The sequence below is a fragment of the Sinocyclocheilus anshuiensis genome, unplaced genomic scaffold (genome assembly GCF_001515605.1).
Source record: "Sinocyclocheilus anshuiensis isolate Anshui unplaced genomic scaffold, SAMN03320099.WGS_v1.1 scaffold35, whole genome shotgun sequence".
Lineage (NCBI taxonomy): Eukaryota > Metazoa > Chordata > Actinopteri > Cypriniformes > Cyprinidae > Sinocyclocheilus > Sinocyclocheilus anshuiensis.
The window spans coordinates 1,126,067-1,140,860 of record NW_015552558.1 but is presented as its reverse complement, the minus strand read 5'-3'; the positions used below and the strand labels follow the sequence as shown (position 1 = coordinate 1,140,860).

The following is a 14,794-nucleotide window of genomic DNA, read 5'->3' as shown; positions in this document are numbered from 1 at the left end:
CAACTGATTTGAATCGTCACATATTTGAATCGATTTTCAACTGGCTCGCGGTTAATCGTTACATCCCTAGTGGCCAACATTTGAAGTGTATCAAAACCTTTCATTCAAGTTGTCCTAAAACCTAAAACTAAAATGTGTTCGTCTATATATATTTATATACACACACACACACACACACACACACACACACACTTCTGCATTGTAAAATCATTATCAAAACAAGTTATTCTTGAGAGGCAGTGATATGTTTACCTTTCCTCTTCACATTCTTTCCCTCTGTAGCAGAAGTATGACATAATCTACACATTAAGATCTTAACAGAAAAGAGTGTCAAGGATAGAGTGATTGTAAAACAAAACAGTTTTAGAAGAGACAACTTTTTTCTTCAAGTTTTTGCATGTTATTGGATATGACAATTTTAATGTATTTCGTCTTTGCAGAGTAGATCTGCTACAAATGCTGCTGTAGAGCAAATATGACTTGCTACTGCCAACAGATACACAGACACGCTGCTGTGAGCATGTAAGATATGATGTTGCTGCTGCATAAATAGGCATACATAAATACCATAGCAGATGTAGACAGGTGGAGCTGGTGGAGGTGGTGGGTTTCAGAGAAACTCTGATAGCATACTGGCAGAACTAGTATACAGTGAACACTGAACCAGACTATTTAAATGCTGAGCAAACAATCTTATTAGCTGTAGAATGAACAGAGGCTATTCAGCTTGTGCTGTGTAATAAATGATGCGATTGCTAACATATTGCATGAAGAAGACCTATCAGAAGACCCATCTAGAGTTTCATGACTGAACTAGATGTATAGCTCAAATGGTATTTTTTTGGGTGAAGTCTTCAAAATGTCTATAAAAATGTTAAAGATGAATTGTTTAAATTAATTTGTGTGGTTGCACTGGTAAATTACAGCCCTGTGTGTTGATGTGTGTGTTTATCTCACCAATGCAAGCGCAGAGCATGCAGGAATGCAGACAGTCCCTCCATGATGAGTAAGATGCACACTGTTAGCATGGCAAAGGCAGAGAAAATGATCGACAGGCCAAAGAATCCACCACCACTCCTCGAGGACAGTCCAAGATGCATCACCATTCCCCAAAGAACCTCAGACAACTCTGATAGACAGACAATGAGTGAGTTAAATTTGAATGAGCCTGTGTTGTGAATATTTGTGTGTGCATGCGTGTGTGTGTGATTGTGTGTGTATATGAACTTACGAGCATGAGCCAAACTAAGGGCCCAGAGCCGCAGGTATGAGGCAGTGTTGGAGATGCAGCCCAGACAGTACTCTATAGTGTGAATGGCCTGATGAACAGCCACATCTCCAAAGTTAAACTACAGACAACAACAACAAAAAAAAAATACAGGAAAGGGTCAATTATGATCTTTCAACGTAGGATCCAATCCATCTTCTACTGGAAGCTTCTTAAACTGAAGCCAAGTTTTATGCAAATGTGGCTAGTAAAGTGTTATCTGATTAAGAAATGATAAACGAGCAGTAGAAAACAGCACTCTTCTATTAAGGAGCACTGGCTCTGTAATTCATCTTCACTTTCCATCATAATATTTTCATACTGTGTAAGATGTAAGATGCATGGTGTCATTAGTGTTGAGAACAATAGAGCTGTGATTGTGATGTCAGTGATCTTTTTCCTGTCTTTTAACAGTCCAGAGAGATTACAGAGTGACAAGCATGTTTTTTTAATTTTCCATCTAAAGATCACAGATCCCCTTCTGTCAAGTCATGAGCAGTGTATGTACAAAAACACTGTTCTATGAAAAGTCTTTACTGAAAGTTTATTTTATAATATATGCAGAGTGCTGCAACTGACTGGCCATCCAGACCCTATGGATAAGTGGTTTGGAAAATAGATGGATGGAAATGTTTACTGGCTTTACAGATACATACTATGTACATGCTTATGCATGCTATATGAATGAAATGTATGTATGAAATGGTTTCCAGGGGTGCACAAACCCAAAACTGTATGAAAAAAAAACAAAAAACACTAGAGATAACTGGAAACGGACAGGCTACATTGCAAGCCTTAGTGCTCAATTCTCATTCTCATTTAATGCTCATATCCAATTTTTTTGTTTGTCTATTTATATAATGTAATTAATGTAACTGACGCCAACAATTTTGTGCACAGGCAACGAGGATGAGGATGTTTTTCGCATTTACATTTTGAAAAAAGTTTGGCTTGTATAGAGCTGTTACTGTAATATTTATGACTTCTAACACCTCACTGTCCCCCACTGACTAACTTTGCAGCTGTCTTCCATATTAACCAAGTGACCAAGGACCTATGTTATGTAAAATATTTAGATTGTGATAAATGTTGATCTAGAGTGTCACAAAAGTTGCACGAATTCCCATATATGGAAGTGGCCCAAATTAGAATCGAAAAGATCAGATTCCATGTGGTTTGTTATGAACAAAAAAAAAAAATCTATCTGAACATGGCCTAAATGAATGGACAGCACTTGAGTCCACCAACATGTCCAGGGTGCTTAGGTGGTCAAAGATTAGGTTCAATAGAAATAAGTTTTACTCAGCATAAAAAAAAAATAATAATAATTGAAGGAGCACCGATATCAGGTGTGTTTATCAAGAGGGAAAAGATAGGACTGATTCTTCCCACTTGTAAAGTCTTGTAAAGTTTGGCTTGGCAGAGGCTGGTTTCCCTTTTCCACTTGACTCTATTGTTAAGAGTGTCGAATGGTTCAGAAGCCATCATGGAAACCCTGACGTAACACACTCATTGTTCTACAGCAGAGGTGTGTTACCAGGATATAATAGGAACCAGAAAGCCAAGGTTATTGAGTGACATAGTGCATAGATTACACTAGTGTGCATTAACTCAATAACACAATATCAAGGATATTACATAATTCTAACAATCATGTATAGAAATAAGAAACTGCAGTGTGTCACGAATGACCTTTTCATCAACCTACATGTACATTCAAAACAATTTAACAATGTTTTCACTGTTTGATTGCACTGAATATTTTGAGAAAATTATTAAATTACTTATTTTGAGTATATTTTATATTTACATACATCATCTATTTATAAGCTGGGTCACGAATGACCTTTTCATCAACCTACATGTACATTCAAAACAATTTAACAATGTTTTCACTGTTTGATTGCACTGAATATTTTGAGAAAATTATGAAATTACTTATTTTGAGTATATTTTATATTTACATACATCATCTATTTATAAGCTGTTCATTTAAATAAAATGCATTTGAACAAATATTTATTATGAATTCTTTCCATGAAGAATTTATATAATGATTTATCAAAAAAGATTATGTAAATGCAAAAGTAACAGAACAATACAGAAAATTCTCTTACCGGTTCTTCCTCTGAATGCTTGAAAAGTAGAGAACAGTGTTTTAGATAAATCAGAGAGAACAGTATTAATGTTTCTAATTCATGTGAAATTAATTGCATGAAATGTTAATGCATACCAATGAGAATGATACGTAAAGCAGGTCAAAGGTTACAGATCAGACAAAGAAAGCAATCTGTTAGGAAACCCATTCTTTAGCAAGTGTGTAATGTGTGTAGTATTCTCTTTAACTCTGGCACACGTGCACCAAGCACTGATAGACTACTATTATTCAATATTCTGATATGTGCATGCTGGATCCTGTCCTTATGTTTGCACTTTACACTCATACAAAATTTTTCCATCTCAGTAGACGAGGATCTATGGAATCCTCTTTCACCACGAACAATTAATGCCATGTGTGAGTAATACCACAGACCTTCACCTCAGTCATAACTCATCATGTTACTCATAATAATAAATTACAGAAAGATTCAATTCGGATGGCCATAAATAATCACTGTTTCAAAACAAGTTTCAAAACTTCAGTGCATTCCAAAATCATTGAATCATCATATAGCTAACTTTCTGTTTCCATTGTGTTTTAAACAGACCACACATCAATAATAGTGATGACACTAACATTTAATAATAAATAAAATTAAAGCTGCAAGCAGCATTTATCGGGGTTCAAGCGTATTAAGACCTTTATGCCATCTATGGTGTTAGGGTCTAGGCCGACACAAAAGCATTTAAGATTTATAGGCTCGTACATGAGTATGACAAGTTTGGTGAAAATATCTAATTTCATTCAAGAGTTATAACCATTTAAGTGAAAGTGGCCCTGCCTACTTCGAACCTTTTTGCGTCCCGTCACGAGTGAATCACCGATCAAAATTCTTTTGACCAGGAAGGTCTCTAGATGATGTATAGCAAGTTTCTAGTGAATCAGACAAACGGCCTATGAGGAGTTCGAAAAAGCAGATTTTTCAGAAAATTCAAAATGGCGGAAATTAAATCAGAGATATACAGTACGTTTTGTTCGTCTTGAGCCAAGGATTCCAATGATAACGGTCAAACAGTCTAGGAGTTATGAGCAGTTTCGTGTTGTTGATTGCTGTAGCGCCCCCTATTGGCCAATCGGGGTCATACCTTGTCAGGCTCTCCCCTACATTGAGACCCACCATCTGGCCTGGTTTCAAGTCTCTAGGCCTTACGGTTTGGTCTGCACAATCAGTTTTACGTCGGAATAATAATAATAAAAATCCTAACAATTACAATAGGGTTTCAGCGCTACGTGCTTGAACCCCTAATTACATAAATGTGTTACTTGTTCAAATTGTCAAGATGCGTGCTCACAAAAACATCTAATAGGTTGAATCTCAAGAAAACGTCTAAGTCACACCAACTTTTGCTATTTAGTTTAATTTTTATTAAGCATTATACTATAAGTATTTAAGTATATTTAAGTAATATATTTATATAAGTATTAAGATTTGTTTGCATTGTGACATTATTTTTATAACAATAAAGCCCTTTTCTTATTGCAGCTGTAATGGATCTGGTTTTATTTTTATCAATGATGATTCCCATGACTGTAATATATTTTTACTACATTACAGTAAAACAATGTAATACAATAAACTTTATTTGAATCAGGTATTACAACAAATGCTACTATAAAATATAAACACTTCCCAATTAAAATATTTTTTAGCATTAGAGTAATTAGAACTTAAGAGTAAAATACTTAATAAAAAACAATCTTAATGGTCTTAAAAACATGCTTCATTTTCTTTATGCAAAATATAACTATGTATTTTTTATTGATTCTGGTGTAAAATATTATTTGGAAATATTCATGACAGGTTTCATGAGATTCACCCTATCTAAAATATTATGCTACCAAGAAAGCAGCTTTTAATTAATTCAAGTGTATTTTTTCAATCTGCTCAGCACATGATGGAACACAGGGTTCAGGGCAATGTCAAAAGTTAAGACAGAGGATGAAAATATTTTGCACATTCCAGTGGTGGGTATGTTTGGAGCGGGTGAGTCAGACTGCTCACAGAGACTCAGTGAGAAGTTACTCCTCTGTTTACATTTCTCAAATTACTGTAGGATAACAATCCTTTAATCAGTCTTTCTGTCTAAGCAGATACACTTAAAACATTGGTAGTATATAAACCATGGTTTCTTTACCACAAACTACAACATCTCACAAGAAAACATCACTCTAACAATGTCTTTCTGTGTGCCATCAAAATGTTTCTAAGCTGTTGTGATTAGGTTGTATTTTTATGTGTGTGAGAAATATGCACCAATAAATATCAGAAAAAAACATTATTAGAGTGATGTTCCCAATTCAAATAAATCCATATGTCACGTACCACTGGCTGACAGCACAGACTCCACCCACCTCATCTCCTTCCTCTGAGTGCTGCGAGAGCTGGTCGTGGTCAATGATCTCCGCCTCATCCTCTGTAGGCCCGTTTCCGATCCGGACGCCACCGAACTTCTGCGTGCCCTGTTGGGTGAGTCCGGTGGGTGAGCCTGTCTGCTCTAAAGTTTCTAGATTCTTTGCAGGTCTTGCCTCCCTCATCTGGGACTAAATACAAACAAGGTCTGTGTGGCTATCAGCACGCCATGGGCCGTCTGAGTGTATGCTGTGTTTCGTACAGCTGTTTGGGGCACCTACCAAACACAATGGAGCTACACCTGTCAATCGCAATGTAGCTGGGCCTGTATCAGAAATGAACTAAAGTAACTTAAAGGAAACTTAAGGGAAAATTTGTGTCCTCTGACACTGATTTTCAAGGGTATTTTTATTAGTGCACTTTCGCAGACTTCTTAGTGCATTACCACCACCTATCTCTCAAATGGACCATTGACACTCCCAATTGAGATTGTAGATAGAGTGTCAATGGTCCATTTGAGAGATAGGTGGCGGTAATGCACTTATAAGTATGCAATCTGCCGTAAAGCAAGAAGAAGAAGACGCGATCCCGCACAGGACAGTTCAGACATTGCGGTGAAAATCAGAGGTAAAAAACAATATAAATACTGTTCAGTTTCTTGCACAGACCGATCGTTTTGTGTCTTTTCACATCAATGTATCATCACGAGCCGCAGGGTTTAATTTGGTTTTGTTTGTGTATGTTTTATGACTCTCAAAGCCGTGATTCCCATCCACTGACATTATAGGACTGACAGACTGCAACGGTTTGGTTTGACTTAAAAATCTCCGTTTGTGTTCTACTGAAGAAACAAAGTCACCTACATCTTGGATGCCCTGGGGGTAAGCAGATAAACATCAAATTTTTGGGTGAACTATCCCTTTAACTACACTTTTACTGTATATCAAAAGTTAAAGGGATAGCTCACCTAAAATTCTTTTTATTTTTTTTCAGCTGTTCGAACTCTGACTCATTCTGACGGCACCCATTCACTGAAGAGGATCCGTTGGTGAGCAAGTGATGTAATGCTCAATTTCTCTAAAACTGTTCATATGAAGGAATAGACTCATCAACAACTTGGCTGGCCTGAGAATGAGTATTTTTTCAAATCGTTTTTGGGTGAATTATTCCTTTAAAGGTTAAAACAAAACAAAAACATTAATAGTCTCTGGGGCATTTTTGCCACTTTCAAGATGGATTTACAAAATTTAAAATCCATCCTGATGAATTTGACAGATTTTTCCTGATTTCAACAAGAACTGATACTAGTTCCACATTATGATGAACTTCAGCCTTATTAGCTGTATCACTAAAAAAAACTGTAGAGATGCCCCTGTGCATTATGGTAAAAAAAAAATCTTTGTTCTCCAGAGTGTCTTTCCACTCTAATCTTAAAATGATTAGTATTTTTCTCAACAAAAAAAAAAAATCATCATCATCAATCATCAAATATTTCATAATTTTGAGAACATCAGTACTTTCTATTGATTAAAACTGTCATGTGAATTGAACACAAGTAATATATTACCTATTATCTTTTATCTAACTATTCTAAACAATCTTAAACCTGCTGTAAAGCCTTGCAGCATGGTAGGTGCCCCATTGGGCCAAATTAGAGTTGCCTCCTCCTTCATAATCTCATGTGAGCCTACCTAAACAGATGAAAAATCATGCACAATTCTACTCTATCAAACACACATATATACACACAAGATATACATTTATGAAGAAATTCAGTGAAGGTGTTATACTTGGCTTTGTCCCATGGCATGCTGTTAAAAACATCTGAGGAAACACAATGTTCACAGTCTATAACTCCAAACCCCAATATCAGAAGACTGTTTGTTTGTCATATCTACTAATATTTATGTAGTCTGCGTTTATCATGGACAATGAAACAAAACAAACACTTTCAACATTCCACTTCAGTATCACGCTCTCTGAATTAATGACATACAATGAAAGAGAAAGATGACGTTTGGCTGATTTTGATTAGAGTAAATAAACATACCAGGTGCTTCTTCCACAGGTGCTGACGGCGCAGGACCATAGTCTTCACCACCAGCATACAGGGCACACACGCCAGAGCTATCACCACCAACAGAGACTGAATCCCCACCTATGCACACATAGAAAGAGATCCGACCAAAATTCTATCTGATTCTAATCAGACTTCCATCCACCTACAACTATTTTTTTTCTGTAAATGTGTGGTACCTGTCCTCTGTACAAGGGTTTGTTGGTAGGATCATTGTAGTTGAAAAGACACATATTGATGAAGGCGATCAGAAGACTGGGAGCATCTTTAGATGTCGCTGCATCGTAAGCCGTCCACTTGTAGAAGATGAGCAGGATCAGATAACCAAACAGACTGCTCATGAACACAATCTCAGGAATGAAACCCAGGAAAATGTTTAGAGGTTTCTTGAAGTAACTGTGAGACACATGAAAAAATCTGTAGTTAGAACAATACATGAAATGACAATTCCCTGTCATTAATTCGTACACTAGCTACTTCACACGCACACATTTGAACACACACTTACAGGTGATTGAAGAGGGACAGCGTGATTCCAAACAGCATGTGAATGACACCCAGGACTACAGACATCTTCATCTTGAATGAGTTCAGGAATGTCAGCTTATTTGTGGCAATATTCCAAATCTAAAAGAGAAGTATTAGTAGAACAGCATCTTATAACAGCATCTCTGTAGATTTGTTATCATTTGAACTGAAGAACTATTTTGGTCGTTTATAATACTACACATAACAATGTAAAAGTACAGAGGAAGAGGTGGTCTCATTTGTGCTTTTTGGTAATTATTGGGTCTTTGCACATATGCAATACAGCATAAAAAAAATGTTGTCTGACAAGGTGTTTTTCTCTCAACTTTTACAAAAATGTCTGAAGACATATTCTGTCCCATTCTGTCTACACTCAAAGACCAGATTCTATGTAAAAGGCCTCTAATCCTCTTTCCTTTAATTCCTTTTGTGAAAAAGAAGTAAATTTTAGCATATTTTTGAAAAAAGATGACTAATTACAGAAATAATGTAATAGATATACTTAAGTGAAAACTGTATGTAATGCTTTTGGACACTTAATTGCATGTTGTTGAAATAAAATGAAAACGTGAATTTATATTAAATACAACTATGTGTGTAATTTCTTAATTATATTTGCCTTTGAGATATGGTTAAACTGTACTGCCAGATGTACTGACAATTATTTATTTTAAATTAAACTATATATAATATGTATGCAATTTGTAATTTCTATTTCTATAAATATATTTATAATTACATGTTTGTAATTATGATGTTGCAATTTAGTAATAATTTTAAAAGTAATGTTGGCTATCACAATACAGTTCAAATGATAAATAAGTACTTAACATGTGTTATGTACAGTACTATACAATACTGTTAATTGTGCTTATTTAAAGCACTACAAAAGATTATGAACATCACATTCTGTTTCAAGCACCTTATTTGTGTACACTTATGCTGAATTTTGTCAACATACAATGCGGGCACTGCAGTAAAAATGCATGATGTAAAAATGTGTCTGAGGTGTGAATTAATTTATTTGTCTAAGCTGTCTCTGCATGTCTTTGTGTATACTGCATGAATGAGTTTTGTGATACATACGGGGTCGATGCCCAGGGGATAAGGGCCACCAAACACGCCAGGAACAGCAGGGTCTAACTGAAGAACTGAGTTACCATCCAGAGTCTCAAACCTACAAATACATAAGATAGAAATAGCAGATTATCACATTCGTTAAAAAGTGAATGTTAGTCAGGATATAATAATTGCTTTTCAGCAGTACAAATGAGATGAGACGCTGTATTTTACATGTTGTTTTAATGTTTTGCTTTTTGTTATTTTCATTATAAATTCATTTGACAATCAAATTAAGATTGTACGATTGCTGATGTTGTTTGATTATATTCTAACTGTTTTACTGATGTCATTTTGTGAACTTACGTCCAGTTTCCCTTAGGGAAAAACATGGGCCGCACACTCCAGCTTGAGCCGAACATGTTGAGGGATTTGGAGAAGCAGTCATTGTAGATCAATCCGGTGTAGACTGAGAATATCCCCATCAAAAGAATGATGTAGCGTCCCGCAAAAATCATGCTAAACATCTACACACAAGAGGGGAGAGAAAATAAAAACTAAGGTTAGACATTTATGACTTTTACATTTATGAACAATCCTCAAATAACATCATAAATATTCATACCAATTTTGCACCTCTGAATTTGACTTCATGATTACACTATGATATCTTGTTATATTATGTAATTGTATGTTAAAGACTTCATGTATTGGTTTGATTGCCTTAAATGTCCTTTTTTTTTAAATAGTCAACTGTCTGTATTATAAATGTGAATGTACAAATGTTAATTTTTTATATCTTCTAAAGGTTCATTTTTAACATTTAGAAGTACACTAAAACCACCAAATTTTATATTTCTTAAATGTAATAATTATTGATCAGCTGAGACCTCATTGTCACTCTTCTGCGCGAGCAGGCGGCTCTCTCTGATGACCAGATAAAGTGCCGCACATGTCATCAGCACTCCATGACCCATGTCCCCAAACATGACAGCAAACAGGAACGGGAATGTAATGATTGTGTATGGAGCTGCAAGAAACAAAACAGAAAAATCCAATCATACATGTGTTAAAAAAACTAAGTTATAATTTATTACCTGAGAAAAAGTGGACTGCACATTGGTAAACCAAATAGTAAAAGTATGGTTGTTTTCAAAATCTTATAAAGATGTTTTTGTTATATTTTCTGTGTTGGTACCTGGATTGATCTCTCTGTATGTTCCAATACCGTAAGCATCCACAATGTTCTGGAAACCCGAGGTGAACTTGTTGGTCTTGTTGTAAGTAGGTGGAGTCTGTTTGGTCTGCATTCGGTTCAAGATGGAGGGAACTGTGGAGCCACTCCGTTCCTACATTAAAAAAAAAAAACTTGATTAAATTGTCATTATTACCATTGTAGTATTATTACATTTACAGTGTGGTAATACTTTATTTTGACAGTCCCCTTTAGACATGCTACTAACATTCTGAAACTTCTCATACACTGTCTTCTTAATATCTGCTTTGATGGTCCCCTAACAGACATTCTACTGACTATAAGTAACTTAGCAAGTACTTGTCAACTTACTCTATTAACCCGAACAGTCTACTAATACTCTAAGTCAGGGATCCTCAAATCTGGCCCACGAAATCCACTTTCCTGCAGAGTTTAGCTCTAACCCTAATCAAAATCACCTGAGCATGCTAATCAATGTCTTCAGGATCATTAGAAAATCACAGGTAGGTGAGTTTGATCAGGGTTGGAGCTAAACTCTGCAGCGCATTGGCACTCCAGGGCAAGATTTGAGGAACCCTGCTCTAAGTAGTTGACATGTAATTGCAGTTTCTAAAATAAAGTGTAACCTTTAAAGTACACTGCCAATCACATATACTCATTTTAGCAATATTTCCACAAATATAGTAAAGTCATGTATATCCACATTATATCCACACAATAGTAAAATCACATAATCTATAAAATAACACAAACTGAAATACAATCAACTTCAGGAGGTGCATCCTGGCATGGTTTTAAAACAGTATTGAAGTAGTTTACATGTATGTTGGATGCTTTTCCTTCACTATCTGCTCCAATCCATTTATTGTTACATGTAATTACAATTTAAGCATAGTAAAAATAATAATAAATAGAAGCACAATTTAAATAGTCTACAAAACTAATTTCAATAATTTTAGCATATAAGCATGAGTTTTTAATATCATGACAAGTGAATTGTAAATTGTTTCATTGCTTTCATTTGTGTATTGAATGGCTGAAATAACATCTCAGTGGCTGAAATCATTTATAATGAATATCGATTAGTATTACTCACTGTTCCCCTCCGCAAAGCGAATTGAATAGAATCAAGGTCAGAAACGGGGCACCAGACCTCAGCGATCAAACATTTCTGTGTAACGTCGATGTTACAGAGGTTCAGAGTGTGATAAATGGCCTTCATCTTCCTCACTTTGATGAACCACACACGTATGGTTTTCGCAGCAGCCTGTAAAACCCTCTGCCGGTGGTCTTCTGTTTGATTCAGTACCTATATGTTTGAAAACACATCAAACACTGGATGATCAACATTTGAAATACGTTAGGGCATTTTATGCTATTTTTGGTTTTATGAGGTCAAGTTCAAACAGAGTTTAAATGCAATCAACAATATTAAGTTGAGAAAAAGAAAAGCACAGATGGGAGAAAAATCTGACTGTAAGACTTTTTTGGGACAGCATACCATCTGGAGGTCATCAATGCGGGTGTTGACACCTGATGCCATTTCCTTCCTCTCCTGAGGGGTCTCAGGGCACGGGTACAGAGATGCACGGAACCTGGAGATGAAGTTTAAAATCTGTGATTAGCATTGGATGAAATTATGTGCATAATTAAAGATCATAAAAGACCATGCTGCACCCTTCACAGATCTTCTTCACTCTGTTCTTCAGCTGGTCTCCTTGGAAGAAGATGATAAACACAGATTTGTGCACCTGGTCTCCCTGTGATGAACAAAGACCCATAACTTCAGATCAATATTTTATCACGCTGACGCTGGAATATAAAATGTCAAATGCAAACATCTTAACTGAACTGAATAAGAATTTCGAATAAGAATAGACACTAACGGTTGTGGGGTCCTCAAGAGGGTCCTCAATCTCTGTCTGACGTAAAAAGACATTTCCACGGCAGACTCTCCACAGCATCCTTTCAAACGTGGGGATTCTCTCCCGGTTTATAACCCCAGCCACAAACCTACAGGGAGTACACAGAGGTTTTATGTTACAATTTTTTACAGTGTACATATTGTCTTTGTGTGAGATAAAGGTTTTGATAAACAGGACTTTAATAAATCCTAAACACACAATCATAAACCATTTTATTATATGTTCTAAATATCTTCCAAATTATGAAAGTCACTTCTTATGAGATCTAGTGACTAAATTCTTAAACAGTGAGGGAAAACAGTGAACAGAAAGAAACATCTCTCACTCAAAAACTCTCAAATTCCATATTAATAGTAAAAGAAATAGTAAAACAATAAATGTTATTAATATAATAATCTGTTAATTACTAATCTGCCTAAAAGTGTTCTCATCTGCCTTTACCATACGTGCTGTTTAGCAGCATGTGACATGAATGGAATTGGCTTTTCAGTTCAAATAATTGTGGTACTTTTATTTTATATTAATTAAATAATTTATGTATTTTATATTTTAGTTACATTTTACATTACCTTTACAATTTGATTCTTTGATCTTAATTTTATTACTGACCATTATATTAGAATAGTTATATACAGCTATATATAATAATATATATATCAGCTACATATACAGTATATATCAGCATCTTAGAGCTCACCCCAGTCGCAGTGGGGCACCTCGACCAGCCTCACTGGGGTCCAGCAGAGATGATGATTCTTCCAAAAGATTTGGATCCTCCATCTAAAGGGTAAGGGTCAAAGGTAGTTTCTATGTAACATCTCATTGTGAATGGATAAAGTGGCTTTTAAAGATTTTTCCCCTGTAGTGGACATCATGGATCAAAGGGTTAAATAACTAACACCTGAAATGTCTTGGTGATTTTTGTCAATTTTTTTCTTCTCACACTCTAAGAAGTTTGTGATCATATTGTGCGAGAACAGCCAGACCTCATCAAAGAACTGCTGGGTACGTCTGAGGATATGCTTGAGTTCTGTCAGCTCTAGAAAGTTCTTCTTCAGGGCCTCTTGATTAGTGTTGATTTCCTTCAGCTCATTCTCCAGCTTCTCAAAGGTTGCCTAGTGATCAATAATATAAATAGAAATTAAGGATATTATAAACTAACAATACAAATATCAAAATATTCCCAAAGGTTTCCATAACCAGGTATAGAAAATTCTGACACCTTGCCACTGAGTGAACATATGAGATGGAAGAAAGGGTTTGGTAAGAGCTTAAAAGGTGCTTTTTTGTTCAATTGTTTGAATATTGCTGAAAAGTCTTCCATCAAACTGATGGAAACAGACTGTTTTGGCCCCACCAGAGCTGCATGAAGATTCTTTAAAATTTCGCCTTTTTTTATGTTCCACAAAAAATAACAGCATATGTGTTTTGAACTATATGAGGGTGAGTGAATGACAACATTTTTATTCAGACAGAATGATTCCATTAAGGTCATGAGAGGGTAAAATTACCTCAAGGTCAATCATGTCTCGTGGGAATGGGACTTCAGGATTCTCACCAGTGTCCATTGTTGGAATGTTGGCTTTCTTAATTTCCTTCTCTACGAACCCTGCAGAACATGACACCAGCACCAAATTACTAATGATATTCAATAATTTTGATTATTTCTCACAGAGAAGGGTGAGTTTTTGTTAGGGCTGGGCGATATAGTTAAAAAATGTATCAATGATATAATGTTTCATATCGTTCGGTATCGATAATTATTGACATTTTTTATAACCTTTTTTAAAACAAAGAGCAATAGAAAAAAATGTTTACATTTAACCACTGTATTTTTAAATTAACTCAATTTATTGAGACAAACAACAATTTTTTTTGTTTGTTTTAACAGTCAAACACAAAATAAAAATTAAACAAATATCTCATTTCTAATGTTTTATATGCAGATTAAATAGGTTAAACTTTTGGCTTGTTTCCCGAGGCCACAGGAGGGCACAATGAGCAATATAATGCAGCACAACGCAAGGAAATAACTGTCTATAAAAAAACGTGCATTACGTCTAAATTAACTCATATAAATCAAATATAATTTCGTAAATTGCATAAACAATTATGAACAAAACAGCATCACGTATTTATGAATTGCTTAATACAAACAGCCGATCACACAGATTGCATTTAAAAACATATGAGACGCAGTGAAAAGGAATA

At 35.4% G+C, this 14,794-nt stretch overlaps 1 protein-coding gene across 2 annotated transcripts in view; it reads right to left on the bottom strand.

Moving 5' to 3' along the window:
* Window positions 1-14,794, bottom strand: part of atp6v0a1b (ATPase H+ transporting V0 subunit a1b) — a 21,519-nt gene that overhangs the window by 4,157 nt on the left and 2,568 nt on the right. Inside the window, exons 3-20 of one of the 2 annotated variants that reach the window (XM_016455307.1) lie at window positions 14,095-14,192; window positions 13,570-13,698; window positions 13,281-13,363; window positions 12,545-12,671; window positions 12,336-12,418; window positions 12,160-12,253; window positions 11,755-11,967; window positions 10,641-10,791; window positions 10,333-10,472; window positions 9,809-9,969; window positions 9,470-9,560; window positions 8,364-8,482; window positions 8,035-8,251; window positions 7,829-7,936; window positions 5,781-5,969; window positions 3,385-3,402; window positions 1,232-1,349; window positions 958-1,129 (exon numbers count right to left, since the gene is read on the bottom strand). In XM_016455307.1, coding sequence (XP_016310793.1) covers window positions 958-1,129; window positions 1,232-1,349; window positions 3,385-3,402; window positions 5,781-5,969; window positions 7,829-7,936; window positions 8,035-8,251; window positions 8,364-8,482; window positions 9,470-9,560; window positions 9,809-9,969; window positions 10,333-10,472; window positions 10,641-10,791; window positions 11,755-11,967; window positions 12,160-12,253; window positions 12,336-12,418; window positions 12,545-12,671; window positions 13,281-13,363; window positions 13,570-13,698; window positions 14,095-14,192 — 2,311 coding nt within the window. The remainder of the gene's footprint in view (window positions 1-957; window positions 1,130-1,231; window positions 1,350-3,384; window positions 3,403-5,780; window positions 5,970-7,828; window positions 7,937-8,034; window positions 8,252-8,363; window positions 8,483-9,469; window positions 9,561-9,808; window positions 9,970-10,332; window positions 10,473-10,640; window positions 10,792-11,754; window positions 11,968-12,159; window positions 12,254-12,335; window positions 12,419-12,544; window positions 12,672-13,280; window positions 13,364-13,569; window positions 13,699-14,094; window positions 14,193-14,794) is intronic. The other variant, XM_016455308.1, reaches the window with a different exon arrangement.